This window comes from Phyllosticta capitalensis (genome assembly GCF_038381095.1).
Source record: "Phyllosticta capitalensis strain CBS 128856 chromosome Unknown BKA78scaffold_5, whole genome shotgun sequence".
Taxonomy (NCBI): Eukaryota; Fungi; Ascomycota; class Dothideomycetes; order Botryosphaeriales; family Phyllostictaceae; genus Phyllosticta; species Phyllosticta capitalensis.
In genome coordinates this window covers 371,128-393,507 of record NW_027117443.1, presented here as the reverse complement: position 1 = coordinate 393,507, position 22,380 = coordinate 371,128, and the positions used below count along the sequence as shown (strand labels likewise).

The window sequence follows — 22,380 nt, the reverse complement described above, 5'->3', positions numbered from 1 at the left end:
CTTCCATGTTGTTGTGACGTTGGCATGGTGCGGGCGGTGGACGGGCACGGCGCCGAGCTTGGTAGCGCGCGCGCAAATCATTGGCCTGTTCGGGACATGGACTCGTTGCCAACCCCCGACCCCCTTCACCGCGTCCAGAGTCCCGGCCCCGGTCGTCTGCCGTCGCAAAGTCAACATAAGCCAGCAAAAAACTGAAAGTCCTTCTCCAGTGTGCATGACGGACGCTGATGGGCATGCCGACCGAGCGCCCCATGCCCAACTACCTGGACGCATCATGGCCGCCTCTTCTAGCTCAAAGGTCACGGGTACGCCCACGACACGCCCATCCTCACCCATGTTATGCATCAATTATGACCTAACGCTGCTCTAGTCGAATATTACGATCCCTCTGGCCTGTTCCCCATTGTAGAGCCGCATCTGAGGTCTCGCCTGCCGCTGCGCAATCTCCATTGGAAATCTCCTTCGCGCCCTCTGCGCTCCATTGACTCGCTCCACGTCGAGCTGGTGCCTGGACGGGACCCTACCGACGACTTTCTCAAATCGCGGCCTACCTCTTCTGGCGGCGGTCACGATGGCTCGCGCATGCGCGCCGTCTCGTCGGCCTCGGCGCGCCCGGGCTCGTCTGACGGCCGCAAGCGACGTCATCAGATTCCGGGATTGAGCCAGACGCCCTATCTCAAGGTCTACTTGCTGAGATGCGACGACAACGACACCTACAAGGTGACTGCGCGCAAGCAAATCCGCGAGTGGATCCGCGAGAATGCCCCGACCCCCGAGAGCGAGAAGAAGAGCAACCAGGAGAACCACGATGCCTACGAGTACCTGATTCTGCACGTGGTGCTCCCCGACACCGCGGCCGCCGCCCAGCCGCGCTTCAGCGGCTCTACCAGTGCCACTTCGGGGTCTCTGGACAAGCCTAGTGCCTCCCGTTGGCGCGCTTCCACCACCCTCTTTGAAAAGATTCGTCATGACTTCAACATTGCTACCAAGACGGCTCCGGACCGGGTAGGTCAGATTCGGCTCGAGATGAAGGACATCCCTCCGCATCTCCTCCCTCCGGGCATTGGTGGCGACCCGAATCCGTACAAGGAGAGTCCGCAGGAGATTATCAATTCCTGGGCGGACGCCATTACCAAATTCAAGACTCTCATCTTGATTTCATTTGATCTGCGCGTCGGCCAGTATGAGGAGGACATTAAAGAAAAAGACGCACAGCGGCATCTACCGGGCTGGAACTTTAATACGTTCTTCATGCTAAAAGAGGGTTTGGCGCGAGGGTTCGAGAGTGTCGGCCTGGTCGAGGATGCTTTGGTCGGCTATGACGAGTTGTCCGTTGGACTCGATGCCATCATCCGAGAGCAAGCTGAAGAAGGCTCTACCTCAGCCCAATCGTTCCTCGAGCACACTGAAGATCTGAAGCAGCAACTGATCAACTCGAAAAAAGCACCGCAGTTTGACCCCTTCAACAGCAAGCCTATCAGCTCATCGCGCAAGGACTACAGGGGCATGATTCTGTCAAACAACATCTCCGTGTTTGACTTTCAAAGCTACATATTCTCGCGCCAAATGGCCCTACTTCTGCGACTGGGAAACGCAGCCGCATCCCGGTCCGAGTTTTGGAGCGGCTCCAGACCAGGCTCGAGGCCCAATTCAAGACCAACGTCCCGGCACAGCATCCAGGTGCCTGCATCGGCAATCGAAGGGGCCAAATCTGCCGACGACCTTTTCATGGGCTCCAAAGCCGAGCGGGAGGAAGAACAGAATGAAGACCTGACGCATCTCGCCGAGCTGTGTCGGCGAGCCATGGGATTTTTGAACGTTGCGGCACACATGATGAGAGGAGATTTGGCCCATAGTCTCGAGCATGAGGAGGGAGATTATCCACCGAACCTCATAGACAATTTCATCTCGTCGTGGAGCTATGCTGTGGCACAGCAAGTTCTCAACGACACGGTCTCCTCGGCGCTTCCCGAGTCACAAGGAGGCGCAAACGCATCGTCGAGACCGGGCTCGTCTTCCAACCGTCTCGCACCAAAGAATGACCTCAAAGTCGCCGTTCCTGACCAGAACAGGACCCTACATCCCAAACGTTCAAGCTCTCTTTTGGATCGTCGCACATCGGTCCAGGAACTGCCTTCGATTCGGCAAGGCCAGGTTGTATACGACCACGGCAAGTCCAACAGCACCAGCAGTGCAAAGACGGACCAGGGCGCTCGCACCCAAAAGTCGGGTCAGTTGGAGCTCGCAGCTCATCGTGCGGAGCTCTATCTGATTCAGAGAAGGATCTTGGAGCGGATAGGGAAGAAGCTGGATTGGCTTTTGGGCTGGGCGTCCGTTGCTGCCAAGCACCAGGACCAGACATTCACCGATGTGTCGCTCGATGACGAGCCCAAAGCTGCGACCAATGGCGTGGAGCCGAATGGCGATGCTCCAAAGGGAGAGAAGATGGCTGGTGTTTGTGAGCCATCACTTCGCGAGGCAACCGCTTCGATGGAGGATCTTAGGAGGCTTTTTGAGGTATGTACCTGAACGCAATTTTGGGCGCTGTACTAACATTTCTCAGCACTTGAGCGACCTGGCAGTTAAGCACTACTTTGCTGCAAATCGATCAAAGTCTGCAGAGAGTATCATGGGGGATCTCGCTGCAATCAAATTGTAAGACCTTTGCCAGCCTTGAGGAATACTTGCTGACTGGCACAGTGAGGATGGCGATTTCTCATCTGCGACGCAATTCTTCAGCCACATGGCTCCACTTTATGCCCAGAACAGATGGAATCTGGTCGAGGTCACCATGCTGAAGATGTACGCAGAATGCCTCCACAAGCTCAATCGAAAAGACGAGTACGCTCGAGTGCTCCTAGATCTTTTGGCCAAATCAGTGGGCAACAGGAAATCCTGCAGATCTCTCAAACTCCACAAGGCTGGTCCGTCAGGAGGAACTCCGTGGCTGGATGATGATCAGCTGGACACGACGGGGATCCTCAAGCAACTGATTGACTTTTCAGTCGACATGCCGTATGACGTCCAGGCGCCAATGGAACGTTACTTTGCAGACATTGTGGTTGAGCCGTACATCCATCACTATGATGACCAAGACGGTTTTCAACTGAAGCTCAGCTTCCGCCACCTCTTGGAAGATGATGTAGTAGTCGACAAGGCCAAAGTGCGGCTCTCACCGATGGAGCAGGGGGAGAGCCGGGATATTTGGCTTGAGACGAAGGAAAAACTCGAGATTAGCCAAGGCACTGCAACTGCCTGGCTTCACACAAACGTAAGCGCTTGAAACCGGACACAAGGATATTTCTAACTAGAACAGGTTAATACGCTTGGCCTTTATTCGATAGACAAAATAGTCCTCGAGGTAAACAGGATCCACTTTACTCATGAGACAACGACAAAGGAGCATACGCTTGAACCGCTTGGTATTACCATACCTGGTTCGTCAGCGCCGAGCTCAAAGATCCCGCGAAAGTTTCGAACGCTGTCATATCCCCGAGCCGAGGCGTTGGATGCAAAACTATCAGTATCTCGCTCCGTTCACATTGACAAACTAAAGTCGATAGAGCTTGTGGTCCAGCCCTTTGCGAACACGCCAACAAGGCTGGAGGCGCACCTCAAAGCTGCTTCTGCGGGACTGAGACTACGGACCGGGAATGCCCAGGTAATAGAAGGAACAGCTACTATTGCAGACCGTCCAAGTCCTGGCGTGCTCGTGTTTTCAGAGATGGAGCCACAGAGCACTGTAAAGATACGGATCCCCTACGAGTTGGAAGTTACCTTGTCCGAGTTGCACATCAAGTTGGACATTGTATACACCACGGAGCACGGCAAGCACGAGTTTCGGTCCAATTGCACCATCAACATTGAGCTACCTTTGGACGTCAATGTTCACGATCAGTTCATGGAGCAGATGCTCCTGTCGACCTTTAAAGTCACCACATCGAGCCATATACCTCTCGACGTCTTGGATATTCAGCTTCAGGGCACAGCCGCTTTTGATGTTGACCCCGCGCGTCTCTACGGAGACCGCAACCCCGTACGACCAGGCCAGCCGCCTGCGTTTGTATACCGCATTTTTAGAAAGGAGGGCGCCAATCTTACCAATCCCGAAGACTCCAACCTCTCCCTCACAATCGACTATCGCTGTCTCGACGACCACGTCTTCGACAAGCTTGAAGCCAACTTTTGCGCCGCACTGTCCGACAGTGCCTTTGTCTCGTTACGGCGTCTGCTCCTACCGCGTTTCTGGGAGCATCTCAAAGCCACTCTGACGGCCGACGACTGGCAATACGCCAGCTTTCGAAACCAGCTGCGCTGCGGCGAGTATGCCTCGCAACCCATCTGGCCGCAGACGTTGGAGCTGCTCCCACCGGCCCTGCGATCAGATCTCGCCAACTTTCTCTCGACCTGGCATGAGGCCAACCCACCAATCGACGTCACTCCTCCACCATCGCGGGCTGTCTCGCTCGCATCGCCACTCACGCGCCGCATCACCATCACCGTCGCCGTGCCACACCTGCACATTCTCACCACGACGCAGCTCGTTCTGCATCCCCCGCCGCGGCCATCGTCGTCGTCGTCGACAGCGTCCGCGGCTTCGGCAAAGCCGCCCTCGCACCACCGCTCCAAGACAAACACGACGACAAAAACAACAGACCTGACGCAGGCCTACCTCCCTACACCCACGCCCGCCCTCACGCCGCCCATCCTCGCCCTGGGCGTGCCCATCCCCGCTACCATCCGCATCAAACACACGCGCAAGTGGGCCGCGCCCTCGTCCCTCGTCGCCGCCGCCAACATCCCACAGGCCGCCGCGCCTCTTCCCTTCGTCCTCGACGTCGACGCCGACCCCAACACGTGGCTCGTCGCGGGGCCCAAGCGCGCCCTCTTCGAAGCCCGCGAGGGCGAGGTCCGCGAGTGGGACGTCACCCTCGTCCCGCTGCGCACCGGCGCCACCGTGTGGTGTCCCAGCGTCGGCGTGCGGCCTGCGCCGCCGCCCAAAAATGGGAAGCAAAAAGTCGAGCCGCAGCAGCCGGAGACGGAGCTCACGCACGAAGTCGACGCGCTCAGCGCCGCGGCCGCCGTCCGCGTCGTCCCCGACTACGGCAGCGTCACGGTGGGCGTGGCGTTTGGGCCGGGCAGAGGCGAGCGCGATAGCGCCGTGTCGTCGTCGTCCACCACCCGGCCTGGCACCGCAAACCGCGCCAGCACGGGCACCGCCGCTTTCTCCCAACCCCTGCCCCAACGTCCCGGCACGGCGACCACTCGCCCCGGGACATCCGGCCACACGCGCGCCAACACGTCCTCGCTGACCTCCGCGGCCATCACGCCCGCCGACCTGCCCCCCTCCCCTCTGCCCCAAGCGCATGCACAAGCACCCCCTCCCCCTTCAGCGCCTCCGCAGCCCCAGCGCCGCGACACGGTCCTCCTGGACGCCGTACCGCGGCGCGATACGGGCGGGCGCGGTGGTGATGGTGGTAGTGGCAGCGCGGGAGCGGCGGCAGCAGCAAAGGCCAAGAAGCGTGAGGGCTGGACGGTCGAGGTGAGGGGCGGGGGCGTTGGTGCTGCGTCTGCTTCTGCTTCGGCTTCGACTCCTTCCTCTGCCATTGTCACGACTAACCCTATGGCCATGGCTGCGGCTATGGCTACGCCTGCCGTCCCTGCTGTGGGTGGGTTCGATGGTGTTGGGCAGAAGGACATGGACAAGGGCGTTGCCGATGCTGGTGAGAAGGACGAGACGAGCGTCGTGGCTCAACCGCCTCTCGAGGTCCAGATACAAAACGTCGACGTAGACGTCGACGTGGACGCCAGCAACCTCAACCTCGCAGGTGAACCGCCCGCCGCTGACGGCGATGGCGATGGCGACGATGACGTTGTGGTGGAGGCGGAAACAGAAGAGGGCGAAGCGGAGGGGGACGGACGTGGTGGACATGGACACGGAGGCGCGGATGAGGCGGAGGAGGTGGAGGAGCAAGTGCAAGCATAATCAGCATGTCATGTATCCATCCAACCACCCGCGCAAGAACGAACCTGCCTGCAGCGAAGCACTGCCAAGTGCGCCGCCACACCACCTTAGTCCCAACCAGTCTCGCTTGTATGTACGTAGTAGCCTACCTACAGCAGCAGCAATCTCAACCATACGAGACTCTCGTGTGTGCCAGTGCCAGCGCCAGTAGCAGGAATAACAGACAGGGGTGGTCCGCGGAGAAAGGGGAGAAAGTGAGAAAGGGGGAAAGGGAGGGAGAGAGGCTACATGTGTGTACTGTATGTAGGTAGAAGGGAGGAGGACTACTGAGCAGGAGGAGGATAAGGAAGCCGAGCCAAGCCAAGTCACAATCGAAAGAAAGCATCAAGAAGATTTGCCCTCTCTCGTGCGTTGTTGCCATTGCCCATTGTGTTGTGTCGTGCGTGTTGTAATTAATGCTTTGGTTCTCCATCCCATCCCATCCAGCCAGCACTGCAACTTTTTTGAAAAAAAAAAAAGTCTCTGTTCCATCTGTTCTACACCGCGTACCTTGGGACACATGTGTGTTTTCAAGGTGGTGCGTGTGGAGCGCGCGGCAGGGAGGGAGAGAGACAGACAAGAGAGAGCCGGGCTCGGCTTCCCCTTCTTGCCACCACCACCACCACACACGCACGTACAATACAGTACCACACCCGACTCTTGCGAAACCCTTTTATCAGAAGCCAGCTAGCTGCAAAAAAAAAAAAAAAAAAAAAGCGTCCTCATTTCCCCCTATTTGCGCCAATACATTTCCCATCCACATGCCTTATTCGCCAGTACCAGCCAGTACCATCAGTACGTACCCCATTTTTTTGCCATGCCATCCACCCAGATATAAAAACGCCATTCGCACATGCATGCAGCCGCCGTCCGTGGCCATGAATCAAAGCAATAATCGCAAAGAGGAAAACAAGGCGGGGGGCAGAGGAAACAAAAAAAACCCCCCCAGCCATGCCATGTCCCTAGATAGCCCCTGCGAAACCCAAACTCTCCCTCACAGCCTTCGGCAGCGCCATGAGCCTCTCCTGCGCATCCCTAGCGGCCGCAACCGCCTGGTCTTGATTCCCATTCTTCTCGGCCGTGTTGGCAACCAAGCCCGTCGCAACAACAACCCACAGCGGATTGCCAGCGCGGAGGGCCAGCTGGCGCGAGTTGCGCGCGCCCTTGTCGGCCTGGGCGCTGACGATGTCTTTGAAGAAGGTGGCCGCCAGCACCGTGATGCAGATGGCGAGGAGGAGCGAGTTGCCGGCGTTTTTGGAAGCGTTGAGCGCGTGTTGTAGGTTTTGCTTCATGCTGACGACCGAGGGGGCGGTGGGGGCGACGGCGGTGGAGGAGGAGGAAGCCGAAGAGGAGAAGAGAGAGCCGCTGGGTTGCGTCGTGGCTTTGAGGAGGAACAGCGCAGCGCGGATGGCTTCGTTGGGGTGCGCTTCGGCGCGCGCTTCGACGGTGCGGAGGAGCGCCGAGGCGTCGTAGTGTAGCGGATGCGAGGGCGTGCGCAGGATGAGGAGCGCGTTGATGGCGGCGAGCGTGGTGAGGTCCGTGTGCGGCGAGTGTTCTTTGCGCGCGTTGCTGTGGAGCACATTGTAGTAGCTGATGGCCTTTGGGAGGTTGCCGGTAGCTTGATTGATCATGCCCGAGAGATAGGTGGAGAAACGGGCCATGGGTTTTTGTACGGCCGCGGGGAACTGATCGACTTCGCTTTGGAGCGCTTTGCACAGGTCGGAGGCGGCCTTCCAATCGCACTTGTTGCAGGCGACAAAGGTTTGTTGTACACGCATGTACCATGAGAGCATGCGATGCCATGTGACGCGCTCGGCAGCAGATGGAAGCGATACGAGCGCTGGATCGGGGATCTGGAGATGTTCTGATACTGGTGTCAATGAGAGAACATCATCGATTCTGGTTCTCATACCACGACTCATCTTGAGGCCTTCCTCGAGAAACTTCTGGAGCCTGTCTGCCACTGGGTTCTGCAGCTGAAAGGTCGAGGCGCTGAGATAGTATCCGAGAGCACACAAGTCTCGCCGGCGCATCCACGACATGGTCAGTCTGTCTCGTTGACCCTCGCCCTTCTGAAAGATGCCACCAGTCGATTGGGTCAATGGACCAGTCTGACTTTGGTGTATCAAGACGGAGAAAGATTCACTCTCTGCGAGATCTTGTCTTTGGATGAGATTGTCCAGAATGCCTTGCAATGATGACATCTTTGCACCTGCAGCACTGGCCTTGGAGCTTTGGAGGTGGCAGAGGAGGTCCATCAGATCCAGATACGGCACCATGAAGCCAAGTTCGGCCTCGGTCAACTCCAGCTGCAAGCTTCGTGCCGATGCGATGGCACGCTGGGCCTGTTCGACGCTGTCCGGAGCCATGATGCGCAGGTGAACTGTGGCCTCCATCGCTGAAGCCGTGACGAAGATGGCGCGGTCTCCTTGCGATTCAGCCAGGGTGGCTATTGAGCGGAGGCTGTTCTGGGCGGTAATGAGGTCCCCTCGCGAGCCCGACTTCATACATAGCAAGGCGCGTAGGAAGCGGAAAGCGTAGATCCAGACTTTGTGTTGGTGCCTTGTACCGTCAGCAAATGAAGTATGCGAGGATTTGTTAACTCACATTTCAGCCGTGTTCAACACATTTTCTATCGACTTCATTGCAGCGGCATGGTTGGTCTTGAACAGCGAGCGAGCCAGCAAGTGCTGCATGCTGTACTTCAAGTCCAGCAGGCGATTCCTATCACACAACGGGATGCCCTTGCTGAGAAACTCCTGCGTCACGTCGTCATTGTCCGTTTCCTCGTGAAGAAGGCTGGCATATTTGAGAATCAATATGCCTTCCATGCGCGGAGGGAGCCGGAATTTCTTCAGCACCGTCTCGAGACACCCCAGCCCTCTTGCCATGAGTGCGTAGTATCGTTCATGGTCCTTTTCGCGTTTCGAGAGCGAGACCACGGGAGCGATTTTGTGCGCGGCGCGAATGTATTCGTCGGCGAGTGAGAGCAGTAGACCGGCATAGTCTGTCTGCGTAGGAGCAGGTCGCGAGGCAGGTATTTGGACCGAGACGGCTTGTCGCGGGCGGGGAGTTGAAGACTGCTGTGGTCGATGCGGCGACGAGCTTGGAGGATGTTGCGGTCGTGAAGGCGGTCGAGGCATCGGCGGTTGTGGGGAGGCGTATTGGTGAGGTGGAATGGGTAGACGTCCGAATTGCTGCTGGTACGCATTGTTTTGGGCGGGTGGTTGCGCGTGCGGGTGCGAAGGAGATCGTTGAGGTATCACAACCATGGGATGCGCCGGCCGATACGCTTGCTGGTGCTGTTGGTGTTGGGCAAGGTATGCGCCTGTGGTTCCCGGCAAAGGCGCGGGCGGCGACGACGAGGGAGCGTATTGATTCTGGTGGTGGTGAGGTTGCCTTTGTTGAGGGTGAAATTGGGGCGGAGGTGCGCCGGGGTAGCCGCCCGCAGGTGGAGGGTAGGGATAGGGCATTTTGGGCAGCTACTACAGGTCATGTACACTTTCTCATGATGATGGCGATGCGCGTCGAGTTGGGTGAGACGTGCCGGGTGGACGTGCGGCGGTTGGAGTGACGTCCAAAGTGAGCCCTCGAGCTATGCCTGGTATGGACGGGCCGAGGCATCTGGAGACCCTGACCAAATATATTCCATCGTGAATTTCCAAAGCTGACGGACCTCTCAGCCTTCACCATGATACCAGATCTTTCCTGGGCCCTCGGCCGCTCCAAAACCTCCTTCTATCACGGCAATGACTCCATTAAACTAAAAACAACCTCTGGAGACTCGGTTTCTCTATCAGATTTGGCAAAAGAAACCACACCGCCATGCCATCTCAATCCGCTGCTCTTCAACGGCACTTTGCAGACAGTCTGGACGACGGTCAACTCCAGCGACGTGCCCGTCGTCTACAAGCGCAAGCTCTTCGAGTCTGACAGTCGGCTCTACCCGGGAACCTTTGCCGTAGACTTTGTCCACCGCATTCCCTCCCCCGACGCCGACGGCTCGCTGCCGCCCCGGACCACCTACTACTCTGACCAAGAGTTTGGTGAGATTGGCTCCGACGACTCCAAGCCGCTGCTCGTGACCCTGCACGGCTTGTCGGGAGGCAGCCATGAAATTTACCTCCGCCACGTGCTTGCCCCCCTGACCAAGGACCTTGGCTGGGAGGCCTGTGTTGTGAATGCAAGAGGATGCGCCATGAGCAAAATCACCACGAGCATCATGTACAATGCACGTGCCACCTGGGATGTGAGGCAGGTGGTCAATTGGCTGCGTGAGAAGTTTCCAAACAGACCCCTCTTTGGCATTGGCTTTTCACTCGGCGCCAACATTCTCACCAATGTGAGACAATTCGACGTAAACAAAAGTGAGACTGGGCTGATGAAATGACAGTATCTGGGCGAAGAAGGCGAGAACTGCCAATTGAAAGCAGCAGTCGTCTGCTCCAACCCGTGGAACTTGGAAGTTGCCTCATGGGGATTGCGCAACTCGTGGTGGGGACGAGAGGTCTACCAGAGGTTCATGGGAAACAACATGAAAAAGCTGTTTGAGAGGTACGGCGCGAGAAAAAATTCAAAACTCTTGCAGACTGACAGGAGACCAGACACGCAGACATGCTCATCAAAAACCCCGACATTGACGCTGAAAGGATTCGAAGCATAACGTATCTTTATGAATTTGACAGGTAAGTGGCGGCACATCTTCAAAGCGGCCATGCTGACGGATTGTATTCAGAGCACTTCAATGTCCCGCCTGGGGGTATCCGACCGAGTCGGCGTACTATCGGGATGCTTCGTCGTGCGATGCGTTGTTGGCTATCAGGATTCCATTGCTTGCTATCAATGCTGAAGATGATCCGGTAAGTGAATTTGTTTTGCTTGACCGATAAAGCACTAAATAGGTCTTTAGATTTCCGTAAAGGAAGCGATCCCCTACGTGGAGTTCGAGCAGAATCCTTATACTGTCTTGTGCGCCACCTCGCTGGGTGGCCATCTCAGCTGGTTCCAATCAAATGGAGACCGCTGGTTCGCAAAAGCCGTGAGTAGAGCTTTCTTCTTTGATGATGGTATTGACTGATGCGCGTAGGCCGCCGCGTTCTTGGACAAGGTTGCCAAGGATATTGACTTGAGCGCCATTCAACCAAAGCAAAGCCACAATGGCAGCGTCGGTGCTTCAGAGGCAGGAAAGCGGCCCGTGTATGAGCCCATGCGCCGAAAGTGGCACATTCCAAAGGAGCACACTGCCTGAAAAGAGCGGCTGTGACCCGGGCCGCGGAGAGCTGCATCCGCCTCTCAGTTCCCATCCCACCGACAGATCTCCTAAACTCACAGGCCTGAATATTTTCAACTTGGGTATATAGCAAGGAAGGAAAGGCAGGCTCAACCAAACGAAACCCTCTTCTTGGGTTTGGCGGATTTGGCAGGCTTGGGTTCTTCCGACTTGTCCGATTCAGACGCCTTGGACTTCTTTTTGCGGCGGAGCGACTGCTTGGTTTCCTCCTGGATAGATTGTTAGAATAGCAAATAGACAGGGTTAGATGCACTCACCAGCTTGGATTTCTTCTCCTCCTGCCGCGCCTCTGCCTCCTTCCTCCTGGCCTCCCTGATTTCTTCCATCTGCCGGGCTCTCATCAACTTGGACTCGATCTGGCCCTCCTTTTCGGCGTTGACCATGGCGAGAATCGTCATCATGCTTTGCTAGACTTGGTATTAGCTCGAGATTCGACCGGTGCGACCCGTCGACCCGCAACCCGAGAAAAATTTCCGTGGCGTCGTACCTGGTCGTCGACAAAGACCTTGCCCTTCTTCTTGCCCTTGCCCTTTTGCACGCCGGCGGGCGTGATCATGTTCAGCTTGGGTATTCCCAGCTGGGCCTCGGTGTAGGTCCTCTCCTTCTTGGCCTTTCCGACGCTGACTTTGACGGTTCCGTCGGGGTTATGCGTGACATTGCGCTGCTTCTGCGACTTTTTCTTGCTGGAGCCGGTGGGCGCACTCTTGGCCTTGGACGACTTGACGGGGGCCATGGCAACGGGAGTTCAGACGGCGGGTATGGTGGAAGGTGGTGGATTTGGAGAAATGTCAAAGTTGTCGAGCGCCAGGGCGAGCGATTGGATGCGATCGGCGGGTCCGTGCGTCGTTCGTGCGCGCTTGGGCCACCCTTAAGCAACGGCGCCAGGCGCGGGCAGACGAGCAGCCCGGGCAGGCGTCATCTTCACCACCACCATCAGACTACATGCACTCGTCTACAACCCACGACATTCTGCCAAATCGCCCAGCCATGTCGAGTCACAGGCTCTTCCGCTTCCCCAAGCCACACTGGATCAACAGCGCCAACACGCGCACAGCTGGCGTCTACGCCGCGGGAGCCCTGGTGCGTACCTAGCTACACACCCATGCCCACTCCAGACAGGCACAGTGCTCCCATTATTCTGACACCAATCCCGCGCGCATGCAGTTCTCGCTCGGATTCTTCTTCTTCGTCGACGCGGCCGCCTTCTCCAAGTCGGCCAAGAACGGCTCCGACGTGCACATCACCTTTGTCGACTGGATCCCGTCCATCTGCTCGGCGCTGGGCATGCTCGTCATCAACAGCATCGACAAGTCGCGCCTCAGCGCCGACAGCTTCAGCTATTCGGGCAACGGCGTCGCCTGGAAGGCCCGCCTGGTTCTCTTCTTGGGCTTTGCCCTCATGGCCGGCGGCCTGGCTGGTAGCGTGGTGAGTAGTAATATACAAAAAATGCCTTTGGGGATGCTGATTGAGGTCTCGTCAGACCGTCATGGTGCTCAAATATGTCGTCCCCGAATACCCGTTCCCTACGCTTTGGTTCGGCGTGTCCAACGTCGTTGCGAATGCGCTTGTGATGCTCAGGTAAGTGTGCCGTTTCCCTCTCTGTGCAAGCTAAGCTAACCTTGTCTAGCTCTGCGATTCTATGGGTATCTCAAAATATGGAAGATGAGTATACCTACAACCTCGCCCTCTAAACATGACGATCAAAAGTAAGGCACGGAAGCAAGGGTGGATTTTTGGAGGACATTGAATTCCCAGCACGGAGTGCAACGGCGCAATGGGGCTGGATCTTTCTTGTAGTTGTTACTGTGGCATCATATCGAGCATTGAGACAAATTTCCCTTCCGACACTCAATACGAGCAGGGCACGTGCACAGCGTCATAGAAGCTGAGTCCAACACTGGTGATGGGAATATTAAGCTGTCGTCGAAAACCAGATTTTTGGCCGCTCAAACACGTAATGTCATGACATGAAACCCAGCTCCATGAAGCGCCCTGCCAATAGGAAATGAATCCTACTAATCTACAATATGCCCGCCCCACGGGCAAAGCAGCCGGCCCAAAAACGATGCAAAGATCTCCTAGAATTCCTCGTCCTCCTGAAAGAACATGGTGAAACTTATAATGGTTCCGTAGATTAGCAGACCTCCGATGATGGACATGACCATGGCGGGGGTCGAGATGAGGGCGCAGTGGGCCAGCAGAGCGGGCAGAGCTGTGGGTTGAGTGAGTGTTAGCCACGCAGTTGCGACGGTGCAGGCAGCAAGAGTGGGAGCGTGGTCCGTACCAATGCCCATGACAACCAAGAAGCCGGTCAAGAAGCGGCCAAAGTCAATGACGCCGTTCCCTGCGCTCTCCATAAAGTCGTCCGGGTTGGCCGCACGGCCGCAAATCCAGTTTGGCAGCGGCGCGATTACGTAGGTTGCGACGACCAGCAGCGGGTAGTAGACGTGCCATAATGCGCACGACAAAATGACGAGGAGGAACCCAATGGCGAGAACCTGCCGGCTTGTCAGATGCGGGCTGCGCTCGTTTGGAGTTTGTCACGTACGAAGGACAGCGCAATGATGGTTTTGAGTCCGGCCATGTCGACTCTGGTCTGCGGCGGTGCGCTGGGTGGACGGGAAGGTGGTCGGATCGCGGGAGGTCACAAGAGGTGGGCGCAGTGGCAGACGGAGGCTGCTGGGAGCCTGAGGTGGACGTTGCGACGACAGTTGACGACGAGAGGTTGTGGTGTTGGTGGTGCTGAGGCCGCTGACGGTGTGTTGCAGTCTGAGGTGGTGGTCAAGATCCCTGCGGCAGGCTTGAGCTCGCTGCCGTCGGGGAAAGAAGCTCTGATCCGCGCGTCTACCACTACACCACCCGTTGCCTGAAGCTCTCTACCAACTTTCAACCTCATCACCACCTTTGCCCACCTCGCCCACTCCCATCTCCTCCTCCACTTCTTCCGTTGCTCGCTCCTCCAGCTCGGAGCTGCATCATCCAACATGTTTCGCAACAATTACGACAACGACTCCGTCACCTTGTACGTCTCGAGCCAACCACGCATCCAGCCATCACTAACAGCTCCCAGCTCGCCCCAAGGCCGCATCTTCCAGGTCGAATATGCTCAAGAGGCAGTAAAGCAGGGCTCGTGTGTTGTCGGAGTGGTCAGCAAGACGCACGTCGTCCTGGCAGCAATCAAGGCAAGCTCCACGCATCCCGTCCACACACTGGCCGTCAAACACGTAGCTGACTCTACCCGCCCAATCTAGCGCAACGCCGAAGAGCTCTCGTCATACCAAAAGAAGATTATCCCAATCGACTCGCACTACGGCGTCGCGCTCGCCGGCCTCGCCTCTGACGCCCGCGTCCTGTCCAACTTCATGAAGCAGCAGTCGCTGGCGTCGCGCCTGACGTACGACCGGGCGATGCCGCTGGCGGAAATCACGGCGCGCATTGGCGACCGGGCCCAGTCCAACACGCAGCACTACGGCAAGCGGCCATACGGCGTTGGGCTGCTAGTGGCGGGCGTGGACCAAAAGGGCCCGCACCTGTTCGAGTTCCAGCCGTCGGGCGTGACGCAGGAGATGGCGGCGTGCGGCATCGGCGCCCGCAGCCAGATGGCCCGGACGTACCTGGAGCGCAACCTCGACGAGTTCGAGGCCAGCTCCCGCGAGGAGCTCGTCAAGCACGCCCTGCGCGCCCTCAAGGAGAGCCTGAGCCAGGACAAGCAGCTGACGGTCGACAATACGAGCATAGGCGTTGCAGGCGTGGGCGAGGACTTTAAGCTGTACGAGGGCCCCACCATTGCCAACTGGCTGGAGACGACGTTTGAGAACAGGGAACAGGAGGGCGGCGCCGAGAGCATGGAGGTTGACACATAGGCGCGTGGTGGGACTCTGGACGGCGAGGCGGCGTTCCGGGATGGCAATAGACACGAGCAGTAGCATTCCGGGCATCTAAATGGACATGAGTTCTGAGGATTTTGCGTGGATGATGAGTGTGTACCAATGTACTGCAAACAAACACCCCAAGCTGGCAATCAGCTCCTTGAGCCTCAATGTTGAAAACCAAAGCTGCAAATTCCTCGACATAATTCAACCACAAACAATTACAGAACCCTGAATATACTCAATGCCCGTAATCGAACTTCCGTGAGTGTATTTGCAGCTTCCCAACACGACTCCAGCTCACGTGGCCGCGAGACCTCCGCGCGCGCGTCGCCCCGCTCCAACCAAACACCAAAACACCACGCAGCTCACCCACATCCATCACCCATCCACGGCCGACAGAGGCAAGAACGCGCATACGCACGCCCTCCTCCTCCTCTTCTTCTTCTTCCTCGCCGCACAACGCGCCTGACCTCGCCTCGTCTCGTCTCCCCCGATCCTCCTTGAGCGCTAGAACGCAGGCAACGAACAACGGCCCAGACAGCCGACTCACAACGTACCTACACATCCACCCGCTCGTGCAATCCTCTCCATCGCCCGCCAGCTCGCCAGCCCGCTCGCCCCCAATGGCGCCCTCGACGCCGTACCCGCGCGCAACCGTCAAGCGCATCGTCAAGGCGCACAGCAACCGGCCGCTGAGCAAGAATGCTGATGTCATGGTGAGTGCGTGGTGGTGGTGGTGGTGGTGGTGGTGGTGGTGTCGCCTTTTCCTCTCTTTCTCTTGCGCCCTCTTGGTTCTACCAACCTCACCTTCCACCCACTCACCCACCTAGATTGTTTGAACAGAATGATGTGGGCGCTGGCTGACGTGATGATGTTGATTCGGGTGACAGATTTTTCTCGACTATGTCTTGTTTCTTGAAGAGTAAGTGTGTTGGGTTTTTCGTGTTGGAGCGGTTGCTGGGGCTTAGGGAGGGGAGTGGGGAGGATGGGAGAGGAGTCGAGGTGGCTATCTGGCTTGCTTCTCTGCCTACATCCCCACACCTCCAACTACTCGGCATGGGCGGGCAGGCAGTCTGGCAAGCTGGACGGCTTCCCTGGCCAGACGCGACGCCGCGAGCGACCTCTACCCTGCCTACGTCCCTCGCCCATGGCCGTCCATCTCGTCCCTCTCCACCCCCTTGTCCTCCCCCACCAGAGCGGCAAAAACTCTCCCGTGCGCCACTGGCTGGCCAGCGCTCTCCACTGTTGGACAGTGGTGGTCGTAGCACTTATTGCATTCATCAACACACACATAGCGAACACAACGCTAACATGCCCCCCACACAGACTCATCCGCGAAGCAAGCACGTCGTCCAAAGCGGCCGGCGAGCGGCAGATCAGCGCTGCGGCGGTGCGCAAGGTTAGAGAGGTACGTACATGCACACGTGTGCCATTGTTTATCAAGCTTGGATTGGTCGATGTGGGTGGGATGGATATGGCGATGGTCGTGGGCTTGGGCGTGGTCGATCGATTGGCCGACTGATGACTGACTGGCTGGCTGACTGCTCAACAGAAGACGCTGAACAAGTTCAAGGGATGAGGTGGTTACGTTCGATTACGATCAGCCTGTCGTCTGCTACTGCTACTGCGTCTTCATGAGAAAGAGACGAAACGAAAGAAAAAGCCAGGCAGAGCAAGGCGCAGGTAGACAGCTCTGGGATGCCGGCATCAGCACTTTGGCGTTGGAATTGGCGTTGGTTTCGGCGTAGGTACGGACGGATGGGCGAATGGACGGACAAACCGCCCGTGCACGGCTTCAGCACCTCCCTACGCACAGCGACATTCTCATCTTTTCCTTCTCTATCTCTTTCTTCGCGGGTCAGATGGGACGGACACTGACCCGGATACGGTATGGGATGGGGTGTCTGGAGTTTGTTGTTCTTTTCTGGCTTACGGTTTCCAATTCAAATCAATCCATCCGACTCAAGAACCACATCCCGCACCGACGAAATCGCACAAGAGGACAGCGGCTGCCAAATTACACACATACACACCTTGTGACCAGGCGCTGATGAAGCGGCTCCGCCAACTGATTGATGGCATGGAGCAACATGGTTTGCTGTCGATCTCAAGGCTGCACTGTTTCGCAATCCTGAGGACACTAACGATGACTCCTCATACCCTCAACGGCAAAGGACGACTGTCGGCGGTGTTTTGAGGAAACGGAGGTCGGGCTGTGTGTTTGGGCTGTCGACGTCCGTGTGCAGTATATCTGTCCATTCATCCTCCTATCCATCACTACTATGCTGATATTTACAGTCGCAGGAGCAGTAGCAGCTGCTGCTGTCGTCGTTGTTGCCGTGCCATGCCTTGCCATGTCAAGCCACACCGAGCGTCCCGTCCTCGCACCTTTCTCTGTCCCATCCGTCCATCCGTCTCGTAGACGAGCGCGTTCGTATTTAACAGGCAGACAACGGTGAGACCTCCGTAGCCTACCGAGGCATGGTAGCAAAATCCGTGGCAAACAGGGAAGAAACCGAGCCATCGCAAGCAGAGAGCATTCAAAAGCGCGACCACGGACACATGGAAAATTTTCCATCTTCAAAGCGCGTGCGTCCATGGAGCATTTCAAGGCCCAGACAGACCCTGCTTGAAACTAGAACTGACCAAGTCCTTTACGCAGGGTCACAGGGAGCATTCGTGGTTGGTTGTGTGCCACGCTCTAGCTACCAGGCCTCGCGCCCAGCCGCTCTCGGTGCTGATGTTGGCCTCTGGCTGCATCAACGAAGCTCGCTCGCTTCAGAGGCGGGCGTATCGGGAGCTGTCATGCGCCGACGGCAAGTTTTGCAGCCTCCTAACGTGCCTAAAACATGAGATAAGTCTGGACAAGAAGTGCAGCAATAGAGCGGTACTCACCTCGCAAACAACCCAGCCGCAAGCCCATAAAGAAGCACAAGAAAAAGGTAAAAAAGCATCGACACCGCCTCCCGCCGCGGCCTTTGGCCCCTGAAGAGGCAAAAGTTGACCCCGCACAGCACCAACGCCGACGAGCCCGCGAGGGCGACGTTGAGGAGGCAAAAGTCGACGTGCTGCGGGTCGCACGCGAGCAAAAGCGTGTTTACAGTGGCGAACACGACAACAACGAGGACCATGAGGTTGATCCGGATGCAGTCGATGAGGGAGAACCCGGATGGTGAGGTGGGTTGGTGCGAGTGGGCGCGCTTCCGCGATCTCGCCTCATACCGCCGACGATGGTGGCGGAGGAGTGGTTCTGGACGTGAATTTTGGCGGTTGTGCTCAGAGGGCGGAGTGTCGTCGGAATCGACTTCGGCACTTTTCGATGTGGATTTAGACGGTGGTGGCGATTGTGGTGGGAGTTTTGAGTACGCAGGAGGTCCGTGTTCGAGATCCGGGGACTCCATATTGTATAGGGAGGTGAAGGGCAGCGAGGTGATGGAAAAGGGAGAGAGAAGGCGTGGGCAGCGTGGCTGTTATATCTGCTGGGAGAGTTGTGAGGGAACCAAGGGACGCGTTGCCATTCAATGACGGCCCAACACTCCCCTGGTAGCAAAAGTCCGTGGCACACGTAGCTACGAATACTCCTTCTAACTCTTCGGAAAGGACTTGGTTGACTCCAGGATTGAATGCGGAAGGCGCTTGGATGCTCCCTGTATACATACATATTTACTTGGAGACTTTCCACTGCTCTACGGCGCTTCTACCCAGCTGCTTTTTCTTGGTCTGACCTTCGGAAGGGGATCGACGAGAAGGCAGGTGGGCAGATATCCGAGCCTTAGATGGCAGAGGATGGAGAGCGGCCGAGGCTTGGGGAGCGTAGTTGTACGGCATGCTAGAGTATGAGTGAAAGGACGGCCGGTTGGTTGGCTGAGTGGCTGGCTGTGTTGTCTGTGAATTCCTAGTTGATTGATTGATTGATTGGACAAAATTCGAATTCAGCTTTAGAATTCAAATTTTTTCGGGTTTAAAAAAATTCCACATTTACAGATTGTGACTACCTGAGTTAAGATCTTGACATCATCCTACTTAGCTAAACGTATTTCATAGGTATAGTTAGGCTCTGTATACAAGTAGGGCTAGTATAAACAGGAGCCTAGAAACTCTCTAAAGCACTGCTACTACTACAGTACTTCGCAGTTCCAGATAAGAGGTAGTTCTTAAAGCCTAAACTTGGATTCCAAACACTTATGAGACTCAAAGGTAGAATCTGACTTCATCTTTCAATTGGTTACCAATTGACTGATTGATGACGTAGTCTCAAGACGTACAGTACAGTCACACAAGCTAGGACATGCACACCACCACGTCAGGCAGGGTATAGACAAGTAGACGCAGGGACAGACGGTAAACAGTTGGAATAAACAGTCCAGGGGCGCCCACAAAGATAGGTAAGGCACGTCGGCCGTGATTTCCTGCTACCTGCCTGCCTGCCTGCTCATTTCGTCGGCGCCCTGTTGTCTTGACGTCCGATTATAATCTCTACATTACTCTGTTAGCTGAAAATGCACATGAATCGTTACGCAACATCTGCATTTATTTCATAGAACGTGACAATCTAGCTAGTGGCGCGAAGTGTGAAGTGCAGTATCCACACCCGAAAATTCCCGTCTTTCCGTTCTTTCTTCCCTGCAATACAACCAGCGATCGTGAGAAGTAAAAAGCAATTGGGGAGAAGCGAGTGGTATCTATCCAACGAGAGGTATCTTGCGATTGAGAGCGAGAGCGTCATGGCAAGCGAGAGTGATGAGGAGGATGAAAGGCACACCACGGAACGATTGAGACTGCAGCGAGCGGTTTCTTTTTTTGCTTCTTCTTCGTCTTAGTCTTCCTCGCCGACCTTCTTTCAAACGCCCAAATCAATAAGTCATCGCCAGAGCCGGGAGAGCATAGCAGACCGAAACGACTGGATGAAAGTAGAGTTGCCAAAACCTCATAAGCGACAGGCAGGCAGCAAATCAAGAAGGCCTGGGTATAGCATCCTCGTCGCTCGAGGTCCGCGAGGAGGGAGGGGTGGAGGAGCCTTTGCTGGCGCCGCTCCCGAAGGTAGCATCGACGCTGGTGGCCCCCGACGAGCCAGTGTCCGACGACTCTTCTTCGACCGTCGTCTTCATGACGCTGTTGAACCGCAGGATGGACCGAGGCCATCGGTGCGGCGACGGGCGCTTCTTGATTGCTGGCGTCGGCTCGTTGAGGGCCGCAGGACACGGCGTCGCGGATCGCTGGCCCATCTGCTTGATGCGCTCGTCGAAGCGCACCGACGGTCGCTCGTGCCTGTCCAAAGGCGCAGCTCGCGCGGGCATGGCCTCCTTTCGACTACTGGGGCTGTCAGCGGCGTGTATCGTGAAAGGGACGGGAACTTCATACATCAGGGCCTCTGTCGGCCTGGATCTCTCCGGCTTCTGGGGTTTGGTAGCAACCTCGCGCTGAAGAGACTGGAGACGCGCGCGCTGATGGAACAGGCAACCGCATTGAATGCCAGATGGGAACGAGATGCGGGATGTATCGCATCTCCAGACGGACTCCTTGCGCGACCACTCCAGTTCTTGCGGCTTGTTTGGATCTGCGTATTGGAAGCAGCCGCTGCAGACCCAGTCTGCCGTCTGCGGATGCCTCACCACCCCGCATCGAGTACGCTTGTCGCACTGGAGACATCCTTGGAAGCGGCCTGAGCTGCGGACTTGATCCAAAGACTGATAGCCCCAAGCCCTGGTCAGCTCTTGATGCGACGTGTCGACGAGTCGGAACCTCCCCGTCGCCGGGCGATTGGAGATGGTCTTCCTAAAGTCTTCGATCGCGTCCAGGAAGATGAAGGTGCGCTTGAACAGCGTGGTTTGCAGCTTGATGGGACCGCCGCCGCTCCTGGGGCCTGCGCCGTTTTTCCCACCCGCTGCAAGACCTACGACTGGCCGTTGGATCCATTCCTTCGTGATGCTCTTGGGCGCATACATTTCCCTCTCCAGCTGCGCCTTCTGCGTCTCTGCAAACGACTCGACCTCCCATCTCAGCGTCGAGTCGCCCAGCTCGAAGAAAAACGTTGCTCCCTGTCCTTTCCCTCCGTCTTCACCACTCAATGTACTGCCGTAGGGCACGAAATTGTGTCGAAAATTGAATTTGCGCTCGGTGACAAGCCACAGATCCAGCACTGCGGAGACGAGCCGGTTGTCGACATCCTTGATAGCGGGATCTTGCCGGGACGCACCGGGCAAGGACTGGTGCCAAATGGCAAGGGCGAGTTGTGAGATGTAAATTCGAATGGCAGCTTCAACCTCTCGAGTGTCGACATCGGCCTGGCTGCGCACAGGGGTCGGAGTGTCGCGGGAATGATATCGAGACGGTGTGATACCGCGGGGATTATATCGAGACGCAGTGATACCGGTATTCAAGGCGAAGGTCTTGCAATTGACGCTGACATCGGTCCCGAGCGCTGTTCGGACTGTGTGGTGCTTGCATCCCTCTGGGTTATTTGGGTCGTACATGGCACATTGGAATGGCGCGACGCTCGGGCGTCTTTGGGAGTAGGAGGGTCCCAGCGACTGGGAGGACGCTTGGGATGCGAGGCTCAGTCTCTGCATGTCGGGGAAGACATGGCCCGAAAGTGCGCTCGACGTCCTCGGGCTTCCCTGCATCGACTGCGATTGCGAGGTCGAGGGCGAGTAGAAGGTGCCATGACTGCGGCTGGAATGGGCCGAGCTGATTGACGAATTTCGGCCATGGTAACGAGGACGAGACTGAACTGCAGGCGGTGGGTATATAGTCAGAGGGCGAGAGGATCTCTCTGCGCGCAGCTCCTCGAGTTGAGCCTCGTCAACCTTCTGGAAAAACTCAAACCTGAACTCCTTTTTCTTCTGTTCCCTGAGAAGCTGGTGCTGGAGGTCTTGCTGAGTGCGTTGCTGAAGTTGCAGTTGCAGCTGGTGACCACGAATTGTATTTGCTAGTTGTTGCTGGGCCTGCTGCTGCTGTTGGAATTGCTGCCGTGGATCCAACGGGACTTGGACCGGCACAAGATAGGTGGCCTGCAAGAAGGGGTTTGGCTGGGCGAAGAGTGTTTGCTGTTGGAGTGCCTGTTGTTGTGTCATGGGAAGCATAAACGGAACCGACATGGCGGGATTCGTCATGAAAGTGATTGACCAGGCGCGCAACCGCTCCAGGCGGAGTTGGCATTTAGGACTGCTGGAATGAGGGGTGCTGCGCGCGAGTCGGGGGAATGCTCTGAAAAT

At 56.8% G+C, this 22,380-nt stretch overlaps 11 protein-coding genes across 11 annotated transcripts; 6 read left to right on the top strand and 5 right to left on the bottom strand.

Moving 5' to 3' along the window:
- Window positions 1–274: 274 nt before the first annotated feature.
- On the top strand, window positions 275–5,986 carry BKA78DRAFT_352544 (trafficking protein particle complex subunit 10; the record flags this gene model as incomplete). Its single annotated transcript, XM_066891373.1, has 5 exons — window positions 275–305; window positions 371–2,517; window positions 2,564–2,655; window positions 2,701–3,271; window positions 3,317–5,986. The coding sequence occupies 5 exons, from the start codon at window positions 275–277 to the stop codon at window positions 5,984–5,986; spliced, it is 5,511 nt and encodes a 1,836-aa protein (XP_066744006.1).
- A 980-nt stretch (window positions 5,987–6,966) lies between these two features.
- Window positions 6,967–9,276, bottom strand: BKA78DRAFT_295301 (cohesin loading factor; the record flags this gene model as incomplete). Its single annotated transcript, XM_066886468.1, has 2 exons — window positions 6,967–8,566; window positions 8,612–9,276. 2 exons carry the CDS (start codon window positions 9,274–9,276, stop codon window positions 6,967–6,969), a joined length of 2,265 nt encoding a protein of 754 aa, XP_066744005.1.
- Window positions 9,277–9,695: 419 nt separating this feature from the next.
- On the top strand, window positions 9,696–11,252 carry BKA78DRAFT_250816 (Alpha/Beta hydrolase protein; the record flags this gene model as incomplete). The annotated part of the gene is made up of 6 exons (XM_066884607.1): window positions 9,696–10,346; window positions 10,398–10,558; window positions 10,609–10,689; window positions 10,740–10,863; window positions 10,914–11,042; window positions 11,091–11,252. 6 exons carry the CDS (start codon window positions 9,696–9,698, stop codon window positions 11,250–11,252), a joined length of 1,308 nt encoding a protein of 435 aa, XP_066744004.1.
- A 131-nt stretch (window positions 11,253–11,383) lies between these two features.
- On the bottom strand, window positions 11,384–12,027 carry BKA78DRAFT_352541 (uncharacterized protein; the record flags this gene model as incomplete). The annotated part of the gene is made up of 3 exons (XM_066891372.1): window positions 11,384–11,503; window positions 11,552–11,701; window positions 11,782–12,027. The coding sequence occupies 3 exons, from the start codon at window positions 12,025–12,027 to the stop codon at window positions 11,384–11,386; spliced, it is 516 nt and encodes a 171-aa protein (XP_066744003.1).
- A 254-nt stretch (window positions 12,028–12,281) lies between these two features.
- On the top strand, window positions 12,282–12,985 carry BKA78DRAFT_250907 (vacuolar sorting protein-like protein Vps68; the record flags this gene model as incomplete). Its single annotated transcript, XM_066884614.1, has 4 exons — window positions 12,282–12,374; window positions 12,459–12,719; window positions 12,775–12,872; window positions 12,922–12,985. 4 exons carry the CDS (start codon window positions 12,282–12,284, stop codon window positions 12,983–12,985), a joined length of 516 nt encoding a protein of 171 aa, XP_066744002.1.
- A 387-nt stretch (window positions 12,986–13,372) lies between these two features.
- Window positions 13,373–13,878, bottom strand: BKA78DRAFT_352539 (vacuolar protein sorting 55 superfamily; the record flags this gene model as incomplete). The annotated part of the gene is made up of 3 exons (XM_066891371.1): window positions 13,373–13,506; window positions 13,579–13,792; window positions 13,843–13,878. 3 exons carry the CDS (start codon window positions 13,876–13,878, stop codon window positions 13,373–13,375), a joined length of 384 nt encoding a protein of 127 aa, XP_066744001.1.
- A 233-nt stretch (window positions 13,879–14,111) lies between these two features.
- On the top strand, window positions 14,112–15,281 carry BKA78DRAFT_129339 (proteasome subunit alpha type-1). Its single transcript, XM_066882566.1, has 3 exons — window positions 14,112–14,316; window positions 14,365–14,476; window positions 14,546–15,281. The coding sequence occupies exons 1-3, from the start codon at window positions 14,279–14,281 to the stop codon at window positions 15,155–15,157; spliced, it is 762 nt and encodes a 253-aa protein (XP_066744000.1). The 5' UTR covers window positions 14,112–14,278; the 3' UTR covers window positions 15,158–15,281.
- Window positions 15,282–15,789: 508 nt separating this feature from the next.
- BKA78DRAFT_352537 (uncharacterized protein) lies at window positions 15,790–16,745 on the top strand (the record flags this gene model as incomplete). The annotated part of the gene is made up of 4 exons (XM_066891370.1): window positions 15,790–15,882; window positions 16,057–16,088; window positions 16,493–16,574; window positions 16,719–16,745. The coding sequence occupies 4 exons, from the start codon at window positions 15,790–15,792 to the stop codon at window positions 16,743–16,745; spliced, it is 234 nt and encodes a 77-aa protein (XP_066743999.1).
- Window positions 16,746–17,893: 1,148 nt separating this feature from the next.
- BKA78DRAFT_313408 (uncharacterized protein) lies at window positions 17,894–19,041 on the bottom strand. Its single transcript, XM_066888381.1, has one exon. The coding sequence runs from the start codon at window positions 18,825–18,827 to the stop codon at window positions 18,264–18,266; it is 564 nt and encodes a 187-aa protein (XP_066743998.1). The 5' UTR covers window positions 18,828–19,041; the 3' UTR covers window positions 17,894–18,263.
- Window positions 19,042–19,688: 647 nt separating this feature from the next.
- On the bottom strand, window positions 19,689–20,797 carry BKA78DRAFT_313407 (uncharacterized protein). Its single transcript, XM_066888380.1, has 2 exons — window positions 20,528–20,797; window positions 19,689–20,476 (listed from the first exon to the last, which is right to left on the bottom strand). The coding sequence occupies exons 1-2, from the start codon at window positions 20,786–20,788 to the stop codon at window positions 19,889–19,891; spliced, it is 849 nt and encodes a 282-aa protein (XP_066743997.1). The 5' UTR covers window positions 20,789–20,797; the 3' UTR covers window positions 19,689–19,888.
- On the top strand, window positions 20,762–21,403 carry BKA78DRAFT_313406 (uncharacterized protein; the record flags this gene model as incomplete). The annotated part of the gene is made up of 1 exon (XM_066888379.1): window positions 20,762–21,403. The coding sequence occupies exon 1, from the start codon at window positions 20,884–20,886 to the stop codon at window positions 21,400–21,402; it is 519 nt and encodes a 172-aa protein (XP_066743996.1). The 5' UTR covers window positions 20,762–20,883.
- Window positions 21,404–22,380: the final 977 nt, after the last annotated feature.

Bases quoted from the DNA above. Each gene is read 5' to 3' on its own strand.
- BKA78DRAFT_129339 (XM_066882566.1), top strand. From the start codon at position 14,279: ATGTTTCGCAACAATTACGACAACGACTCCGTCACCTT. The intron at 14,317-14,364 runs GTACGTCTCGAG...AACAGCTCCCAG, and splicing joins GACAACGACTCCGTCACCTT to CTCGCCCCAAGGCCGCATCT. The intron at 14,477-14,545 runs GCAAGCTCCACG...CGCCCAATCTAG, and splicing joins TCGTCCTGGCAGCAATCAAG to CGCAACGCCGAAGAGCTCTC.
- BKA78DRAFT_313408 (XM_066888381.1), bottom strand. From the start codon at position 18,827: ATGTATGTATACAGGGAGCATCCAAGCGCCTTCCGCATTCAATCCTGG.
- BKA78DRAFT_313407 (XM_066888380.1), bottom strand. From the start codon at position 20,788: ATGCGGGGTGGTGAGGCATCCGCAGACGGCAGACTGGGTCTGCAGCGG. The intron at 20,477-20,527 runs GTATGAAGTTCC...CAGCCCCAGTAG, and splicing joins AGGCCGACAGAGGCCCTGAT to TCGAAAGGAGGCCATGCCCG.